Genomic DNA, 21,001 nt, shown 5'->3' with positions numbered 1-21,001 from the left:
AGGTTAGTGGACATGGTAGATAGTATTTTTTTTTTTTTTTTTTTTTTAACATTTGATGGTTCCATAGTTTTCTGGGAGGACAGTTTTATTTTATTTTTTTAAATTTTGTTTATTTATTTATTTATTTATTTATGGCTGTGTTGGGTCTTCGTTTCTGTGCGAGGGCTTTCTCTAGCTGCGGCAAGTGGGGGCCACTCTTCATCGCGGTGCGCGGGCCTCTCACTATCGTGGCCTCTCTTGTTGCGGAGCACAAGCTCCAGACGCGCAGGCTCAGCAATTGTGGCTCACGGGCCCAGTCGCTCCGCGGCATGTGGGATCTTCCCAGACCAGGGCTCGAACCCGTGTCCCCTGCATTGGCAGGCAGATTCTCAACCACTGCGCCACCAGGGAAGCCCGATAGTATTTTTTTTATATTACATATGCATATGTTAATTTATAACCAGCAATTAGTTTCATTATAAATTTTTAACTAATTATTAATGTATAGAAATTATATTGACTTTTTAAAAACTGGAGTATAATTGACTTACAACATTACATTAGTTTCAGGTGTACAACATAGTGACTCAATGTTTTTATACATTACAAAATGATCACCACTATTGACTTTTGTATATTTTATTACCTACCATCTTATTGAGATCTCATTAAAACCAATAATTTTGTAATTGAGACTCTTGGGCTTCCAAAATAAATATTATTTGTTAAAAATAACAATTTTATAATAAACATATCAGTGAATATTTATTGAGCATTTACTATGTGCCAGGAACGTTCCAAGCAGTTGACATGTTTTAATTCATATAATCCTCACAACCCCAATAGCACAAGCATACAAAACACACAACAGCAAACAAATATTCTATTTCTCCCATCTTACAGGAAACAAAAACAAAAACACTGAGCTCCACTTTCCTCTTCATTTACTTTCCATTTCTCTTTATTTTAAGCAAAACTCCTGGAGTTACCAATTCATTTCTTCTAATTCTTTTTAAAAACATTTCCAACAGATTGTTTTGAAAATTTTAAGCCTATAGAAAAGTTGAAAGAATGGCACAATGTAAATTTACCAATTGTTATTTTACCATATTTGTTTTATCTTTTTCTCTATATATGTTTTCTTTTTTTAATTGAAGTATAGTTGATTTACAATGTTGTGTTAATTTCTGCTGTACAGCAGACTCAGTTATACATATATATACATTTTTTAAATATTCTTTTCCATTATAGTTTATCCCACCACATTGAATATAGTTCCCTGTGCTATACAGTAGGACATCATTGTCCATTCATTCTATATGTAATAGTTTGCATCTACTAACCCCACACTCCCAGTCTATCCCTCCCCCACCTTCCCCTCTATATATTTTGGATTAAGCTGCAGCTATTATGACTCTTCACTCCTTCAGCATGAGTGAAGAACAAGTACATTCTCCTGTATAACCTTAATACCATTATCATACACCAAAGAAATTTGAAATTGATATATTATTTAACATGTATTCCATACTGAAATTTGCCCAACTGTCCCCAAAGTTTCTTTTTAACTTTTTTTTTTTAATCCAGGATCCAATGAAGGATTGATTAACATGCAATTAATTGTCATGTCTCTTAAGTCACCTTTAATCTGAAACAGTTCCCCGGCCTTGTTTTGGTTTGTGAAATTGACATTTTTGAAGAGTCTAGGCCAGTTGTTTTGTAGTATGTCTCACGCTTTGGATTTAGCTGGTTGTTTCCTCATGATTATATACAGATTAAACATTTGGGGTAAACGTTTGGGTAATGTTGTGTCCTTAGTGTTTTACATCAGGAGTTTATAATGTCAGTTCGTCTCATTATTGACAACGTGAAGTGTGATCATTTTGCTTAAAGCCCCGGTTGCTCTTGCATCCACTCTAATCAGGTTTTGTTCCCTCGATTTCACCAACATGGTTCTTATCATGATCACCAATTACCTCCACGTTGCCAAATCCAATGGTCAACTCTCAGACTGCCCTCTTCTTGACACAGCAGTAGTATTTGTCACAGAGACCACTCTTCCTTGGAGTACTTGCTTCTTCGGGCTTACAGACATCACGGATGCCTGGCTTTCTTCCTGTCTGCCCACTCGTATTAGCCTCCTTCGGAGTGCTCCCCTCACTCCCTAAACTCTGAATGTTGAGTCCCTGAGTGCTTGGACCTCTTCTCTAATTTCTATCTACACCCACTCCCTTGGTGATCTCATCCAGCTTCTTGGCTTTTAGACCATACATTTACTGATGACTTCTAAATTTCTGTCTCCAGCCCAAACCTCTCTCTTAAACCCCAGGCTCGTATCCAACAATCTACTTGAAATCTCCACTAAAGTCTAATAAGCGTCTCAATCTTAACATGTCCATAACTAAGCTCCTTATATTCCCCTCCAACCTGCCCCGTCAGGTTCCCCTGTCTCAGGCAATAGCAACTTCCTTCTTGCAGTTGCTCAGGCCAAAAACCTTGGCACCACTAACTCCTCTCTTTCTCATGCCCACACCCGTTAGCAAGTCCCAGCCATCCTACCTTTCAAAAATATCCAGCATGCCACTTCTCACCACCTCCACTGCCATCACTCAAGTCCAAGCCACAATATCATGTCACATTTAGGTTACTGCCAGTAGCTTCCTAAGGGGTTTTCCTTCTTGCTCTACCTTTATTCTCCTCATTTTCCACACAGCAGTTGGAGTGATTTTGTTAAAACTTAAGTCACACCATATTATTCTTCTGCTTAAAACTTTCCCGAGGCATCTCCTCTCACTCAGTGTCCTTACTAGGGCCTCTAAGTCCTGCAGGATCTGGTCCCCATTGCATCTCTGATTTCTCGCCTACTCTGCTCACTTTTTCCACTGCACCCATTCCTGTCTCCCTGTGGTTCCTGAACACACCAGGCTTGCCCCCAACAGGACCCCCAGTAGGGCCTGGAATATTCTTTTCTCACATCTGTGTGGCTTGCTCTCTCATTTTCTTTAGGGCTTTACTCCAATGACACCTCAGTGATGCCTTCCTGGCCTAACTCCCAACACCCACCTCCCTTGTATCACAACACTTTTCACCATGTTAATTTTTCTCTTTAGCACCTACCGCTATCTAATAAACGATGTACAGTCGTCCCTCCGTGTCTGTGGGGGATTGGTTCCGGGACCCGCCTAGCATACCAAAATCTGCCAATGCTCAAGTCCCATAGTGGGCGCTCCGTATTTGAAGATGCGGAACCCAGGGAAATCGAGGGCTCACTGCATATTTATTGAAACAAATCCACCTATAAGTGGACCTGCACAGTTCAAGCCTGTGTTGTTCAAGGACATGAGTTTGAACTGTGTGTGTCCAAGGATACGCGGATTTTTTTCACTAAATACATCCTACAGTACCACACGATCAGTGGTGGATGATTCCCTGGATGTGGAACCACGGCCGTGGAGGGGCCAACTATGGGACTTGAGCATCCGAGATTTTGGTATCTGTGGTGGGTCCTGGATCCAATCCCAGGGAATTCAGGGGAACAACTGTATTTTACTTCTTTATCCTTTAAGGATTTTCCTTGTCTGTTTCCCTCACTAGAAAGTAGCTCCATGAGGACAGAGAACTTTAACTTTGTTTTGTTCACTTCAGTATTCCTTCAACAGTGCCTGGCACATGGAAGGTGCTCCATAAATACTGAATGAACAAGGCATCGGGTGGACCTGAACTCCCTCCTGCACCTCTGGTCTTGCGAGATCTTATTTTCCCGACAAGGGGTCAAACCAAGGCCACGGCAGTGAAAGCCCGGAGTCCTAACCACTGGACAGACAGAAAACTCCCAGAGCCGGAACTCAGCTATGAAGCTATACTGCAAATAATTATTTCCTTTAAAAAAATATATTTTCTCATTGACTAGAACTTTCCAAAGAATGTTTAGTGATACTGGTGAAAAAAGTACTCATAATGACTTTAAGAGAATGCCTCTTACCTATGGTTTCACCACTAGTTATGTACTTACTGATTCAACTGACTGTCGTGATAAGGGTGTTACCTAAATCCTATTTCACTTAGAGACCAATGCTTAATGGCATAAGAATGATAACTATTCAGCAGGGTTTTAATAGAAAATGCATACTACTTAGAAAGATGGGAAGTTGGAGGCATTTTTCTCTACAACTTTGCAAGAAACAATATATATCTGACTTGCTTTATCGGAATTTAAAATTCTAGCCCAGCATTAATTGAATATTATGTGCCAAACCTCACGTTTTCACTTAATCTTCAAAACAATAAATCAGTTACTATATTTTAAGGTTATACAAGCTTAATGTTAAAATCTGAAGGACAGCAGGAACATTCATTCTAGCATGAATGCAATTGATTTTTATTTAGGTTTACTATGTACCAGCACTGGGGCTACAATGGAGAAGACAATGAACCCCTGTTTTGTAGCACATTCTAGTAGGGGTAGAGTCAGGAAGAATGTAATGTAATTTCAGATTTTGATAAATAAGGAAATAAAGCCAAGGGATGTGACAAAGGGTATGTGGGCAGAGGGTTTGGCTACAGCTTAATAAGTAAGTGGTGGAAAGAGAAGATTGACAAGGCCAGATCACACAGGGCCTGCCTCATGAGCAAGTTTAGATGTTAATCTGTGAGCAATGGGAAGCCACTAGAAATTTTTAAGTGCGGAAATGATCTGAAATGATTTATGTTTTAGGAACATTCTCTGGGGGCTGTGTGAAGAGGCCTGAGGGAATGAGTGGATGAATGCAGACTGATTTAAGTTATGGCAATAACTTAGCTGCTGATAGCAGCTCGGACTAGGATGGTAGAAGGGTTAAGTGGAAAGTTTTGGATGCACTTTTGGAGGAAGTCAACAGGATTTAATGGAGGTGAGGAAGAGGGAGGAATTAAGGGGGTAGCTCAAGACTGAGCTGGTGGTGAGCAGCATGTTTTCAAATGATGAGTTTTCTTGTAATTTCTATAATCTGTCCCTATCATTCCCAATTTTGTCTCCCCTGGCCCCCACTTGTTTCTACTGTCAAGACTTTCCTTAACTTCTTCTAGTGCTCCCAACAAATTAACTGCTCTTATTTGTATGTCTCACACTTAGAGCATGGGAATTAGAAAGCAAGGCCTTGGATTTAGTCTACTGGGGAACAAATTCCATCCCCTCTATTTACTGTGTGATCTTGGGCAAGTTTCACCTGTAAAATAGGGTATATAATAGTACCCACCTTACAGAGTTGTTGAGAATTTAAATTGGAGCAGCTTTATACCTTTACATACTCAGCATCTAGCACATCCTCGATATATTCAAATGTGCAAAGTTGATTTCCTCTCAGATTGTAGGCTGTCAGGATGAGAAGGGCAAGAGCTTGGACATTGTTCAAGCACTAACCCACCTGACAGTATTTAGCCAAGGGAAGATTTCCTCCCCTCATTTGCCTAAGAGAATGACATTTCCAAATTCCTTCCTAGAAGTTCTTCCAGCATTCCCTGATTTCCCTAAAACCTTACCTAAAGTTTTTATCTTACCACATGATTTCATAGGGTTTTTCATCTGTAAACTTGTCTTAGACTTTAGGAATATTTTCTGGAAACTTTTACGTATTAATCAGCTATTTTCATAAGATACTTCATATTCAAAAGCTGGTTACCACCTTGTTACAGATGCTAAAAACTGAACTTAATAATGAGAGGTGAGTTTAGCTATGGTCCCCACATATCACTTTGGACCCAACTCTAATTCACTATAGATTTTTCCTAGGTAAATTCTCATGTAGCCAACTCCAAAGCATAGCAGGTAAGAGGATTTTCAGGGCTTCCCTGGTGGCGCAGTGGTTAAGAATCCACCTGCCATGCAGGGGACGTGGGTTCGAGCCCTGGTCCGGGAAGATCCCACATGCCACGGAGCAGCTAAGCCCGTGCACCACAACTACTGAGCCTGCGCTCTAGAGCCCGTGAGCCACAGCTACTGAGCCCGCACGCGTAAAGCCCGTGCTCCGCAACAAGAGAAGCCACCGCAATGAGAAGCCGGTGCACCACAACGAAGAGTAGCCCCCGCTCACCACAACTAGAGGAAGCCCGGGCGCAGCAATGAAGACCCAACACAGCCAAAAATAAATAAAATAAATTTATTAAAAAAAAAAAAAAAAAGGAGGATTTTCAGGCCAGGTTAATAAGCATCAATGGGAGTGGCAGATCACACTCATATCTAAGTCAAAAAATAACCCTGACCTCAAAATTATGCATATTGTTTAGACCCTAGTCAAATAAGAATAATCCTCCCAAATTTCATTGCCTCTTTAGTTAAGTAGGAAAGAGTTATCTACCTTATAGGAATAAGAGAATACCTATCAAGTATTAACAGACCATGGTATATTGAGACAAGCTCAGTACATTGACCAGACATCTGTGTACCTGCTTTGAGTGCCAAGTTCATCTGTTTTGTATCAAACATACTTCAATTGGCTCTTAGTAGCTTATACTGCAGTGAACATATGCTCCTGCCAATACTCCAAGTAATGCTAGTGCCTGCCTGTAGAAGCCTATACAAACGATCACACTAAAACTAGGATACCATGTCAACAAATTAGAAACAGGCTCTAAAAAAATCTCATATTTCTCACATTGATTTTATAATGACATAAATTCTAAAAATGAAGTTACTGCTAAAAACCTTAACACCAATGTTTATGTTTATAAGCCCAATGTTGTATCTTATTGACATGAATCTGTTCTTAGCCCATTGATTAGTTCATCTCAGTTCACTTCCAGAGCAGCTTCACTCATATGCTACAACTAATGTCAGAGTTCCCTGTGCTATACTGTAGGTTCTCATTAGTTATCTATTTTATACATTGTATCAGTAGTGTATATATGTCAATCCCAGTCTCCCAATTCATCCCACCCCCCTTCCCCCTTGGTATCCATACATTTGTTGCCTACATCTGTGTCTCTATTTCTGCTTTGTAAATAAGATCGTCTATACCAATTTTTTCAGATTCCACATACATGCGTTAATATACAATATTTGTTTTTCTCTTTCTGACTTACTTCACTCTGTACGACAGTCTCTAGGTCCATCCACGTCTCTACAAATGACCCAATTTCATTCCTTTTTATGGCTGAGTAATATTCCATTGAATATATGTACCACATCTTCTTCATCCATTCCTCTGTTGGTGGACATTTAGGTTGTTTCCACATCCTGGCTGTTGTAAACGGTGCTGCAATGAACACTGGGGGAGCATGTGTCTTTCTGTTTTTGTTTTGAACTTTTTAAAAATTAATTAATTAATTTTGGCTGCACTGGGTCTTCGTTGCTGTGCACGGGCTTTTCTCTAGTTGCAGCACAGACTACTCTTTGTTGCGGTGTGCAGGCTTCTCATTGCAGCGGCTTCTCTTGTGGAGCACGGGCTCTAGGTACACAGGCTCTAGAACGCAGGCTTAGTCGTTGTGGCGCACAGGCTTTGTTGCTCCGCAGCATGTGGGATCTTCCCCAACCAGGGCTCGAACCCGTGTCCCAATCAGGTGGATTCTTAGCCACTGCGCCACCAGGGAAGCCCCTTGTTTTAAATTTTATCTTTTACACAGCAGGTTCTTGTTAGTTATCTATTTTACACCTATTAGTGTATATATGTCAATCCCAATCTCCCATTCATCACACCACCACCCCCCCTCCCCCCCTGCTTTCCCCCCTTGGTGTCCATACGTTTGTTCTCTACATCCGTTTCTATTTCTACCTTGCAAACCGGTTCATCTGTACCATTTTTCTAGATTCCACATATATGCATTAATATACGATTTGTTTTCCTCTTCCTGACTTAACTCTGTAGGACAGTCTCTAGGTCCATCCATGTCTCAGCAAATGACTCAATTTCATTCCTTTTTATGGCTGCGTAATATTCTGTTGTACATATGTACATCTTCTTTACCCATTCGTCTGTCGATGGGCATTTAGGTTGCTTCCATGACCCGGCTATTGTAAATAGTGCTGCAGTGAACATTGTGGTACATGACTCTTTTTTGAATTATGGTTTTCTCAGGGTATATGCCCAGTAGTGGGATTGCTGGGTCGTATGGTAGTTCTACTTTTAGTTTTTTTAAGGCACCTCCACAGTGTTCTCCATAGTGGCTGTATCAATTTACATTCCCACCAACAGTGCAAGAGGGTTCCCTTTTCTCCACACCCTCTCCAGTGTTTATTGTTTGTAGACAATTTTTTAACGATGGCCATTCTGACTGGTGTGAGATGATACCTCATTGTAGTTTTGATTTGCATTTCTCTAATAAGAGATGTTGTAAGTCTTAAAAGGTTCACCATCCTCTTTTCACATTAATCACCCCAATGCTAAATAAAACACAGTGCTAAGAATGAACTATAGGTGCTTGATTAATAACTTCAGGGTTAATATACAATATCTTAAAATAGCCAGCTTTCTGATGCACTAATTTTTGAGCTGAAGACTGTTACATTTGCAGTTAAATTACCATTAAATATTCAAAGTTTAATAACAGATTATGTTTATAAATGTACTTTCACTACTAAAACAGATTTAACTATTTTCATGTGATTCTGCTGGCCAGCTAGGTTTGGGAATTGCTGGTTAAAAGTACACATATCCATAGTCAAACTCTGGTTTTGGAAAATAGATATACCATCTTCAAATTTTTAAAAATTTGGAGGAAAGCCAGTAGCTCCAGTTTCCTTCCCATACAAAGCTTATACTTTCCTCCTCTCTCAACAGTATCAGATAAAAAGTGACAAAACGCTTGATACTAAAATTATTCTGAATATGGAAATTTCAAGTAAGTTAATTGTACAGACAAGGCTGATAGTAAAGACCAAAAGCAGGTATAGTTTAATGTATTTTAATAGCAAACTTACAGGAACAGCACAGAAGACAGACAACATTAAAAACATGTACTTGCATATAGGACAACTCAGTTAGAAAAGTATAGTGAATGGATGGAATCTACTGTATGATAAAAATGCTACAAACACCATTTAGTTGCAGTCAATAAGAAATTTACTTGTTTTAAAAAAATCCAAATGCTGGCATTGTCCAGAAAAATTTAACAGGTTTATTTATAATTGTTATAAAGTTGAACTGCTGAAACTTGTTCACTGAAACATTTTGACTTGCATTAATGCTTTATGTCCCCGCATTTATATTAAAAATTCACACACAAATGAAAATGGAAAAACTGCCAATACCTGATTTCTGTCCCCCATTTTTCCACCTGCAATCATATACTTAGGTACCTTTTGACCCCACGGGGAAAAAAAAAAAAATCTAACGTTCAGAACTACCAATAACAGGAAGAGAATTTTTTTTTTTTTTTTTTTTTTTTTTTTAAAGAATGAAATGTTTCCCATCATAGTGGATTCTTAAGCACGTTCTCCACGTATGCGGCGTGCTAGCTGGATGTCTTTTGGCATAATTGTTACACGTTTGGCATGGATAGCACACAGGTTGGTGTCTTCAAAAAGGCCAACCAGATAGGCCTCACTTGCCTCCTACAACAGGAATAAAGAAAAAAATATTAACAATAGTTAAGTTACATCTGTATCAGTTAAAAAGATGAGGTTTTTGAGCCCTTAAAAAACCTACTTCAGAAGATGTTGACTATTTTACCAAATGCTTACATTTTAAAACCTGTGCGACTAGGCTGAAAGGCAGCTTATGAAAGTGAAACCTCAAGTCTTAAGTCAAATAATTTCACTACTAAAAAAGTTTAATTTTTTAAATGTTATATGTGATTTTTAGTAAACTGAAATGTGTCTTGAGTAAAGCAAAAAATCCAACTTAAATTCTAACATTCATTCTCATCCTCACAAAGATAAATGGAATCATGTATCTAATCCAAAGTAATATACTCTCCTACCCTGCTGTGTCCTCCTTTTTCTGAATCTTACTCACACTTCATTATACCTGTTTGACCACTGGTTTCCATCATGGTCCTCATCTACCTTTCCTTTAACACCTCAGTTTCACCACTAGAGTGCTGTTGGGTCCCAGAACACACCAGATTTGTGTCTTACTTACATACATTGACCTATTTTGCCGAGATATGCCCCCATGTCCCCCACTAACTGTACCTTCCTCTATGCACCCCTATCTGTAATGGCATTTTTGCTACCTCCCAGCATTAACATTGATCCCTCTGGTTTTTCTCATTATCCTCTAAGACTTTTCTGAAGGCATCTTCTTATCCCTACTTTCACTCAAAAACTGGTAGCTACATGAATCATTCACCAACACTTGGCATGTAAAGAGGAAAAAAGGGGAGCTTCTACTTATAATTAACTCTTAAATTGTTAGTACATCTTACAGCTGTCTGAAAAGCTGAAGAATCCTTTAGTCTAGGTTAAAACATCTGCTTACTCATTGTGAAATGTACCTACTGTTTTACCAGTCCAGTCATCAGTCCAACTGTTTTAGTGGATTAGGAACACACTAAATGAAAGACATTATTTGGCTTCTATATAAGCAAGTTATTTCTCTGTTTGAGATATATTTAGGGGAAAAAACCAGATTTTTGTAATTGCTATTTTTGTCCTAATTAAAAAAATTATTTCCATTTTGGAAACTTGAATTGCTCAAGCCCCAAATACTACATAACACACAAGATACAGAGATGGGAAGAACCAGATTTGCTTTTTACAAACATTTTGACTTTGCCAAAACTCGAGATTCTGCTTTTAAAAGCACTAACACAGCAACAATTAATTCAAATGGTTTACGTTATTCCATCTTACGAAAAAAATTATTTCTCACATTTATATCTTCATTCTTTTTAGCCTAATCTCTCTCTTCTATAAAAATCTGTTTCACCCAAAGTTTACTATCCCCTACATGTCTTTCTGCAGCATTTGTTATCAAGAGCTAAGTCTTATTTACCTACCCTTTATGGACTACCTCAAGATTATTCCATGAAGGAGAAAGCAAACACTCCTCTTGCCCCTGGTTCCCAGGTGCAGGTAACTTTGAACTCCTAATTCCTTGGCAATCACATTGGCCTTGTACACTAGCCATCTTTTAATGACCTTAAATTACTTAACAGAGATCTCTAACCCTAACTGAAATTTGCATCTTTTCTTTTTTTTTCTTGGCTGGGATATGTGGCTTGCAGGACAGTTCCCTGACCAGGGATTGAATGCGGCTCCTCAGCTGTGAAAGCGCGGAGTCCTAACCGCTGGACCACGAGGGAATTCCCGAAATTTGCATCTTTTCTATGCAATTAGTTCCGTGTATCTTACCTATTCCAAAAAATATATTAAAAGCAAAAGTCCTTAATGTTCCGGGATTAATTCTTGGGATATTCTAGAAATGGGTAAAAAATTTAGGAAACACAGCATACTGTAGCCTACCTACTCTTACGGGTTCACAACACACATCAGATACTAGGACTGAAGTTCCTCAAGAAAGAAACTAGTTTCTTTTTTGTTTCACCCAGCGTATCTCAGGATTATGCAAATCTAGAAGGCTTCTACAAAACACAGCACTATGAGCTGCTATATGGATAAGCCAACAGGTCCTCCAATTCTGAGACCATTTAAGAGTGGAATAATGATCTACTGGCTCCCCTAGTACTACTCAAATGTGGCATGTGGCAGCTGGGCCTCTCACTGCCATCTTACAACCTGGCTATAGGTTTTATAGAGTTGTGTCTGGTCAGCTCTGGGAGAAGAGTCAATACTCATAGGGAATTTAACCATGACTCATATATTTCTAATTCTATTGCCAATGTGCCAAAGTCTCCTGAACATTAAGGCTATGATGGGAATTAAAGACTGACACATTAATTTATAGCCCAATGAACGTAATTTTGAGATAACAGCAAAAGAAAAAATATCTTATAACTGGAAGGAAATGTTAATTTACAACATTTTGAGTATGTTCAATATCTGACTCTTCCACCACTTCAAACCACCAATGTCCATTTTTAACACGATACCTTAGTTCAAACTCTCAGATATTAGGGGCAAAGGCTAAATTTCAAGTTAGCTAATTCTTGATTATTTATGGCAAACCTAGACTAAATTCTCTCCCATCCTCACTGGACTACTTCCCCTCCTCATTTAGTTGTATTAGAAAAGTTGTAAACTGTGTAATTCTAAAGGCAAAAATAGTGACTTTTGGAATTCTATTTCAACTGCTCTCTTCTATTGCCCTATTTCCATTAGCAAATTCTCCATCTCTGTATCTTTAAGAGAACTGATGTATAAAAAAGGCAACACAAAACAAAAAAAATTTCTAACAAAGATTACTCTTCCAATAAAGAGCTACCTAATGCAAGAGTACTACAGGCAGCAGAATTGAACATTTTGCTCAAAACCAATACAACCACACTTACTGACAAATATAAAACACACACCTTAATAACAGCAACGTGGAAGTTTACACATGAATTTTAAAAAGACAATAGTCTTTTACTCAGACTGTTCAGTAATCAATTTACAAAGCTCTATCATTGACACTTAAGCTCAACAATGTTGGACTTTCAAGTATAGTGTGTTCTTCAAGCATAGCCCTGCTAACTGTAACTACAAAACAAAACTGGCAGCTTTAGAGCAATGCTTGAGAATATCAATAATATTTCTATATTTAAAATTAGTGGGGGAAATGTGATTAGCAATTGTAGTAATAAACAAAATGGGATCTAAAGATAGTCAATGATTAAAACAGAAAATAAAGGTTTTAAATAACAGCACTGGAAGATTTTAGTAGTTTGAAATTTCAGTAATTTCAATTCATTGAGAATTTAATGGATGCCTACTCCTGGAATTCACCAATCAAACGAAGTTCAGACTAACCATAGAAACAGCTCAACCAATTACACTTCAGGATAGAATCCACCTATCAAATCTTCCTCACACATAAAGGAAAAGCTTGGCAACAGCAGCCTTGAAAAATCCTCCAATGGAGTGTATGTAGATTCTGGACCCTCCCCCAAAAGAGATTCCGATTCAGGTCTGTGGAGGTGCCTAGCAATCTGCAATTTTAATCACCTCAAACCCCATACTCTGAAGGAGGTGGCAGTCTTACCATACTTTGAGTTACAATGATCTAACGAATGCCAAACTCGTTAACATTATAGGTTACTCAAGTGATTGATGTTAATTATACCCACATACCTAATCAAATATCTTACTTGTGGGCATTTCAAGTTTTAATCTTGGCACAAACCACCAGTATTTTCAAATACATAACCACAGCTAAAACAGTACTTCTCAAAGTTCTGACACACTGGAGCTAAGATTAAATTCACTATGTTTCCCATTTAAGTGGAAATCCATACATAATCCCCTTTAGCAAACTACAAGTCTTCCAATTTCTCTTTACAAGCCTAGTATCTTTTTCTCCTTATCGTCAACCTAATCCTAACTACCATTCATGCTTCTTTTACCTCAATGCACAATTCTTTTATGCTGCCTATTCCCATCCCAGATATTATGTTCTCTCCACTTGCAACTGCCTCTTCAGGTCCAGGAAGCCATTTATTCTAACATTCCATTTATATCAGTCACTGTTTGAAACTAATTACCGATACAGACCTTTAGCCCCATGACTTCCTGATGTCCTGCAGCAACTGTAAGCCAAACCAGAAGGTTCTTTTTCCCTTTAAACACTGCAACGACTAAAATTTTAAAATTCTATGTCTGCTTGTATGACCTTGAGCTACTTAACCTTTCTGACATCTTAACAGTGAAATAGATAAGACCTACCTCATCTGCTTGTGATGATTAAATTTAACAAGCACATGCAAAGATTTAGAATTGTTCTTGGTACAAAGCAGGAACGGCCAACTCTTAGAGCTTTTCCCACCCGCCATTTTACCTGCAAAGCACCAATAGCTGCACTCTGGAAGCGCAGATCTGTTTTGAAGTCCTGAGCAATTTCCCGCACCAGACGCTGGAAGGGAAGTTTGCGAATCAGAAGTTCAGTGGATTTCTGATAACGTCTAATTTCACGGAGTGCCACGGTACCAGGCCTTTAAAACAAAACACAATAAAGACATGGTTACCAAATACATAAAAAACATAAAAGAGTGATCATCAGCTTTAAAAAGACGCAGTCACTTCTCAAAAAATAAATCACCCAACTATTCTTCAGCTTCTGTATCAAATTTCACTATTAATTTATGACCTGAATATTCAAGTCTGTTAAGAGTAACACAATACCTTTAAAGCAAAAAGCATGATATTAAAGTAGATTCCTGGCAGGAGGTTTAATCAAAGTCCCCTTTATTTTCTTCCTCTTTAACATATATATCACTAACTTGTTATAATTACAACTTGGGAAAGTACTAGGCCACAAATAAAGAAGTCAAAATTGTTCAGACTCTTCTCAATTTGGCAGCACTCTCCTCCTTGCCACTGGCACCCCCAATTCTTCTAAAAGACCTACCAGCACAACCCAATGAGTTTCCTTTAAAAAATACACTTATGGCATTTAAGTCTGATTTCTCAGAATACCTTTGAATACTGCACACACCTTATGAATGATTAAATGTGAATACTCTTTTATGGTGTATCTTCCATATGGAAGTTTTCTTTCTTTCTTTTTTTTTAAACTAATTTTAAGCAAGAAATTTACCTCAATTCTGACTTATTTCTTCCACTTTTATTTTAGGCTAACTGTAAAATCATTTGCAGAGGACACCTAAATACAGACAACTTCTGCCCTCTAATGGCAGATGCCCTTAACAACACTGCTCAGGGTAGTTCAAAACTGTGCTAACAGCAGGAAATAAACCAATTCAAGTAAATGAGGGACTTACCTAAAACAAAATGACCCCCAATCTTGATTAAATTACCGAGAGAAAGAGTATCCTCAAAAATGTTATTTAAAAACAACACTTTACTATTTAAAAAATACACATTACACCTAACAGCTAAATAAAATGTTACCCTATCCCATTAATGTTATTAGTGATATAACCTCTCCTTTGGGCTATGGGCAAGATTATGGCTTCAAAATTAAACATGTTCCCAATAAAACCTAACACTAAATTATATATATATTTTAAAGTATTAATAAATATTCAAAAGGAAAAATTATCAGTTTCTCTAAAGCAAAAAGTATGATTATACATCTTTTTATTAAGTTATATAGATACTGCTTCGGGAGATAGGCTTTGTCCCATTTTTTCCCTCCTCTTGTTTTAATACCTGTAACGATGAGGTTTCTTCACCCCTCCAGTAGAGGGCGCACTCTTGCGAGCGGCTTTTGTAGCCAGTTGCTTCCTCGGTGCTTTACCACCGGTCGATTTGCGGGCAGTCTGCTTTGTACGAGCCATGGTATAGAGACCTCCTTACTTACCTACCGGCATCAAAACACAAAAATCACCATATGCAACTACCAAACATACAAGTTTTCCTGCCACTACCACCGCCCCCCCCCAATCTGGAAATTATGATCAGTATAAAAAAACAATGTCTGTAACGTTACATAATTTGAAAGTGTGCAGATTACGTCTACCATCCAAATATGACTTCCTGAAACAAACTGTAGTACTAGAAAATTGTTAGCATTAACACCAATCATCTCTCAAAAATGCCAAATCTGAGCGATAAACGGCAAAACAAAAAGACCCCTAACAGCCTTCGCTTCAGTTTCTTTAATTAAAGTAGAAATTAGAAATGTCTGTAAATATTCGATCCACTAACAAGTCAAAAGAACGAAGCCACAAACCACAGAAAGGTCGAGTCAAATTACAGCAAGAAAGGTTTTGGTCACCCCCCCGCCCCCCCCCCTTTACGTCTGGCAGTTGATAGACTGCTGTAAATATCTGAAAACATTCCTGCTTTTGCATCTCTACAGTTCTGTTGACAAAAAGGCGTCTCAAAAAACAAGAGGGGAACAACAGCTACCACCAGCGAGCATTCTACAAAGCACCGTCCTGGCGCCCAGTCTTCAGAAGCTTCGCAGTGAAATAAAAAAAAAAGTGCCCCGCACCCAGGCTTTAATTAACGCACGAGACCGGCCGACCAGTCCACCCCAAGCACCACATAAACTTTTGGTTTCGCCTCCTCCGGCCCCTCGGCACAGGGTCCCCCAGCCTGCCCGCCTCGCTCCCAGCGTCTCGCGCAGGCACAAACTCGGCTCCCAGACCAGAACAAAATGGAAACAATCGCAAAACGTATCCGATTCTCTACCAAAGAGACAAAACACCAAATCGCTCGAAAATAGCCCGATCCCCTGCCACGTGCCGCCCTCCAAAATGCAAAAGTTTTTTTTGTGCATTTCAAATGTATCAAGTTTCCGCTTCTCTAAAAAAGGAGAAAAAAATGTTTCTCTTTAAAAAATTTTCCTCCTTTTTTGAAATGGGGAAGAGAGAAACGGGGGAAAAAATATGGTCGGTGACCAGAGAAGAGACAAGATGGTGAAGCTTAGCAACAACTGTGGGGAGGCAGCAAAAAGCGAGTTACCCCAGGGTGGGAAGCAGCGGCGATTTCCACCCTTTTCCCGCTCGAAAACTGGGGTCCGGGGTCCGGGGGCGGTAGTTAAGAGGCCCGCGCGGGTCGTGGTGAAGGTCTGGGGTCCCGGGAAGGGGCGGCGGGCGGGATTTCACCGAAGAAAGAGGAGCCAGGGGCGCGGGGAGGGAGAGCAGGCTCGGCGACGCGGCGGTTGCTGCTGTTGGGCTGAGGCGGCGAGAGACTCGGGAGCCGCCGGAGCCGCCGCCGCCTGAGAGGTGAGGGAAACTCGCTCCTCACCTCCGTTTCTGGGCCAAAAAGTTTGTGGGCCAAGCCAGAGGGACCGTGGGTCCCCTCACCGCACCGCCGGGGCCCGGCCCAGGGTTGACGGCAAGCGGGGCTCGGTTCCGGGGAAGCGGGCAGACGGGGAAACTTACCCCCCTTCTCCTTCGGCTGGAGCTCAGCGAGCGAGAGGCGGTGCTGGCGTCGGAGAGCGACAGCGGCGCGGCGGCGGCAGCGAACACAATTGAAAGATGGCTGACACCGAGGCTATCCCCCAACACACGCCGCCCCGCCCCCGCGCCGCGCGCCAACCAATCACACACAATGGAGGGAAGGCTCGGCCCCGCCCCCGCCCCCTCGCTCGCGCCCCGCCTCCGCCCCTCCCCCCGCGCGCCCGTTCGCTGGCGCGCGCTCGCCCCTCCCCCGCGCGCCGCCCGCTCCCTCCTCCCGGCCGCCTCGCGCAGTGTGTGTACAAACACAAAAGACACGCCGAAGGGCCGCCGGCTCGAGCCGAGACGGCTGCCCGCCCGCCCCTGTTTTAACTCCGGCTCTCCGGCCCCGCACTCCCACCCTGCTCCGTGCGCACACGTCTTGGAACTCGGGAAGCCCGGGTTTGGGGCGCCGAGGGGGAAGTGAGGGGGGAGGGGCGGGCGGGAGGAGGTGCGGTCGGTGAACGCCCGGCCTGCGGGCGTCTCGGGCCGCGGCGGGAAGGGCGAGCTCCGCTCCGGCGCGGGCCCAGGCGCGCGTCCCCGAGGCGCCCCGGGCGGCGTGGGGGCGGGGAGGAGGGCACCGTCAGCCGGGTTGGTGCACCCCAGTTGAAAACACTACCCAACAGGAAGCTTGCAAATAGCAGCCTAGCGTCCCGCCTCCACTTTCGGATGGGGCTGCTCTAGCCGCTGGCAGGGCTGCCGGACGGCAGTCTTCACGCTCTCTCTCCGGGCCAGGTGCGGCCGGCCCGCCCGTAGACAACTTTAGTCACTCAACACACCGGCCCGGGCCGTGACGGGCCCCGCGGTGCGGGCTGTAGGCAGTCCGCAAGGGCTCTGCCACCTAGGACGCCCGGCCCCGCGCAGGTGGCATCTCCAGGGCCGAGGGGACGGGGCTCGCCTTCTTCCTGAGCCGGGATGCCTGATGCAAGATGGCTGTATTTTGTAAGCCTCTAAAACAATGTGTGGAATACACAGCTAACTGCACCAGAGCCTGACTACCAGTCCTGGCAGCTTGTCCTACTAGCAAGTTCGGCCTTTTAACCTTTTCGGTATTCGGTAGAATTGCCAAATACTGGATAATCAAGTGTTGTCAGCAGCTTCTGCATAGTTTAGATGCGGTGGAAAACGGCAGAAATAAGGAAAACGTGGTTTGGGGATTATCACATTTATCCATTTTCCAATTCTCAGTAGCATAGGAAACAGACTTCAGGTTCAAGTCATCCACGTTGTCAGCTCATTGGCCTTAGAATATCTGTACCGTCCCTAGATGGTTTTGACAGCACTCGCAACTATGTGTGAAGGTTTTCAATAGAAGTGTCATGAAGACATCCCATAGGATAGTGAAGGAGATAAATTTCATAGATGGAGGGCATAACTACTATTGGTAGTCTGAAGATCTTATAAAGCATCTTAGTCATAAACATTATCCTGAAACGGATATATGGAAATCAGATATGAGAGATTATCCTGAAACGGATATATGGAAATCAGATATGAGAGAGGGAATAGATTTGTCCAAGGACACTTGAGTGATGAACAGACCCAGGAGAAACCAAAAAAAATCCAGGCCTCCTGTTTCATTACTATTTAATGAATGTTAAGTGTCTGTGGTTGGTCTGCAGAATACATGCAATCTGCAAGCCTGTCTTAAAAGCACATAGGCAAAAAAGCTTAGGCTGAGCTGCCAGCGAAGACTTCCTATAATTCGGGCCAAGAAGAGGTTTCTTTGCTTGTTTTATGTTTTGTTTTGAGGAAACCAAAATATTTGTTGGTTTTTTTTCCAGGAGTTTTCCAGGAAGGCTGTTATATATCAATTAAATTCATCATATCTTCAAGAAATGTTCAATGACACTGGTAACGTTCTCTTTATATGCTAGGTTTTTCCATAGCTTCTATTTTTTGTCTTCAAAATATTTCTAAGGACAGGAAAGACTATTTTAGGTGAAATAGTTCTGATCTTGGATTATCTGAACCTACTCAGCTGTCCATCTGTAAAACAGGAGTGATATTTATCTGTGTGAAGATAGGCCACAAGTTTTTTCTAGTTGTAGGATCAAGTACGTTTAGCACCTAGGTAGGTGCCTGGTTACCTACCTAGTGGCTTCTGGAAGTTTTCTCACTGAGTGAATGTTTATTGGGTGCTAACTGTGCTTGGCACTGTTCTGGGTGCTGGAAGACAGCGGTGAACAACACAAGCCCTCATGGGGCTTATGATCTCTGGAAGCATTGCTTTGCACAGGGAAGTAGCACTTGGAAGAGGGAAGGAAAGAGGTCCTTTGGAGTCCTAAGAGTGGCAAAAACTGTAGCTGAGGGGAGAAGCGGACTTTAAAGTCAGATGATGGGGGAAGGAAAGCTGTCAGGGCAAAAAGGGATTCTAAAGGGGGTACCAGGGTCAGTCCTGAATTGGCTCTACTTCTAGAACTATTGGGCTAATAATGGCTTCAAAATTTGGAGTTTAAAAAACAATGGAGGGACTTCCCTGGTGGTCCAGTGGTTAAGGCTCCATGCTCCCAATGTAGGGGGCCCGGCTTCGATCCCTGGTCAGGGAACTAGATCCCGCATGCTGCAGCTAAGACCCAGTGCAGCCAAATGAATTAAAAAAAAAAAAAGAGAGGAAAAAAAAAAACAGTGGAGAGGAGGGGAGCAAAAGCTTTTAAGTTAAAACATTTTCCCTAGAGTAGAAAGCTTATGGTCACTAATTCAGATTTGTTTATGAGTAAAAGTTTAAAAAGTAGAATGGAAAGGACTTTAAAAGCACCACTGTTGATATCTGTTTAGCTCGTGAGTCAGTCCAGTGCAAAGATTACTGCCTCAAGGAGCTGTTGCTTCTGGCCACTCAGTTGCAGTACCCATGCACACTTTATCACATCACCCTTCCTCTTTATCACATTGATTTAAATCTGTCATATTTGTTTACTTGCTTGTTATCTGTCTCTTCCCCAGAGAATGTCAACTCTAGGACAGCAGTGGTCTTATCTCTTTCTTTCCACTGCACTAGCACTGCCACCTCTACTCCACTCCACCCCCAATGTGGGGCTCTCCCCATTTGTTGAATATTAGGTGATCTCATCCAGTCCCATGGAATTGTCAGACATACACAAAAGGAGAGTAGTATAATGAACCTCTAGGTACCCATCAGCTAGCTTCAAAAATGATCTACTCATGACCAATCTTGTGTTTCATCTACACCTGTACTCATTCTTCCTACCTCCCCCCACTCAAATGATTTTGAAGCAAATTGCAGGCTTTATATCATTTTACCTGTAGATATTTCAGTATGTATTGTAGGAGCCAGATTAATGATTCATATGCCCATTAAATCTCTTATCATCTATGATTCTATTTGCCCTTTGTTGAAAACTATGTCCTGAGAATTTGGATCCCAGTCCTCTTTCCATAACTGTCCCTCCTTCAGTGTCGCCCAGTAAATGGCATTATGATTTACTTAACTGCTCAAACCAAAAAGTGTAGGCATCCTACTTAAGCCTCCCTTTCTTTCACTCCCATAGTCCTATTGGTCCTACCTCTGAAAAGCTTCTCAGAATGACCTACTCCTTTCCTCCTCTCCTCACCTCTCACCTGGCCCCCAGTTACTTCCTATATGACCTTTCTCTTTCCACTCTTGCACCTCTGTATTCCATTCTCTACACTGCATGCCGAGATTAGATTTATAGAATGTAAATCAGATTAAGTCACACCCTTGTGTAAATGCATTCCGAGGCCTCCCACTGCTTTTGGTTAACGTGCAGGGCCTAGCGTCACCCCTGCCCTCTCTCGTGGCATCCTGCTCCCCCTCCCTGGTGGTATCCTGCTCCAGCCCTGCTACCTTATCTTTCAAGCTCTTCCCTCCTGAGGGTCATTTCACTGTGTTTTGCAGCTTGAATGCTCTCCCCAAACTTTTCACAGGGCTGGCTCCCTCATCTTCTAAGGCAACTTTTCCACTTTTCCATGTCTCTTAGAAAAAGATCCTCTTTGTACGGTACACTGAGGAAAAGTGAAGGGGATTTGGAGCGATTCAAATAGAACTTGATTAAAACTTTCCTTATATATTTTTATATTACATAATCACTATGAGAGAAAATAATTACATTTTAAAGAAGATAAT

At 41.4% G+C, this 21,001-nt stretch overlaps 1 protein-coding gene across 2 annotated transcripts; it reads right to left on the bottom strand.

Annotated features, from left to right (window-relative positions):
* Nucleotides 1-8,818: 8,818 nt before the first annotated feature.
* H3-3A (H3.3 histone A) lies at nt 8,819-16,973 on the bottom strand. 2 transcript variants are annotated; one of them, XM_082344603.1, is made up of 4 exons: nt 16,843-16,973; nt 15,161-15,311; nt 13,827-13,980; nt 8,819-9,502 (listed from the first exon to the last, which is right to left on the bottom strand). In XM_082344603.1, the coding sequence occupies exons 2-4, from the start codon at nt 15,286-15,288 to the stop codon at nt 9,374-9,376; spliced, it is 411 nt and encodes a 136-aa protein (XP_082200729.1). In that variant the 5' UTR covers nt 15,289-15,311; nt 16,843-16,973; the 3' UTR covers nt 8,819-9,373. The 2 variants fall into 2 exon arrangements, with proteins under 2 accessions (XP_082200729.1, XP_082200730.1); XM_082344604.1 differs by lacking the exon at nt 16,843-16,973 and adding an exon at nt 16,706-16,729.
* Between the last annotated feature and the right edge of the window lie 4,028 nt (nt 16,974-21,001).

The sequence above is a fragment of the Balaenoptera borealis genome (genome assembly GCF_965194805.1).
Source record: "Balaenoptera borealis genome assembly, chromosome: 1".
NCBI lineage: Eukaryota > Metazoa > Chordata > Mammalia > Artiodactyla > Balaenopteridae > Balaenoptera > Balaenoptera borealis.
This window is presented reverse-complemented; position numbering and strand designations above follow the sequence as displayed.

What these genes read in the sequence shown, in the direction of transcription:
- H3-3A (XM_082344603.1), bottom strand. Translation starts at nt 15,288, where the DNA reads ATGGCTCGTACAAAGCAGACTGCCCGCAAATCGACCGGTGGTAAAGCA. An exon ending in AAGAAACCTCATCGTTACAG is followed by an intron (nt 13,981 to 15,160) that starts GTATTAAAACAA and finishes TTTGTTTTAAAG; the next exon opens with GCCTGGTACCGTGGCACTCC. An exon ending in CAGCTATTGGTGCTTTGCAG is followed by an intron (nt 9,503 to 13,826) that starts GTAAAATGGCGG and finishes TTCCTGTTGTAG; the next exon opens with GAGGCAAGTGAGGCCTATCT.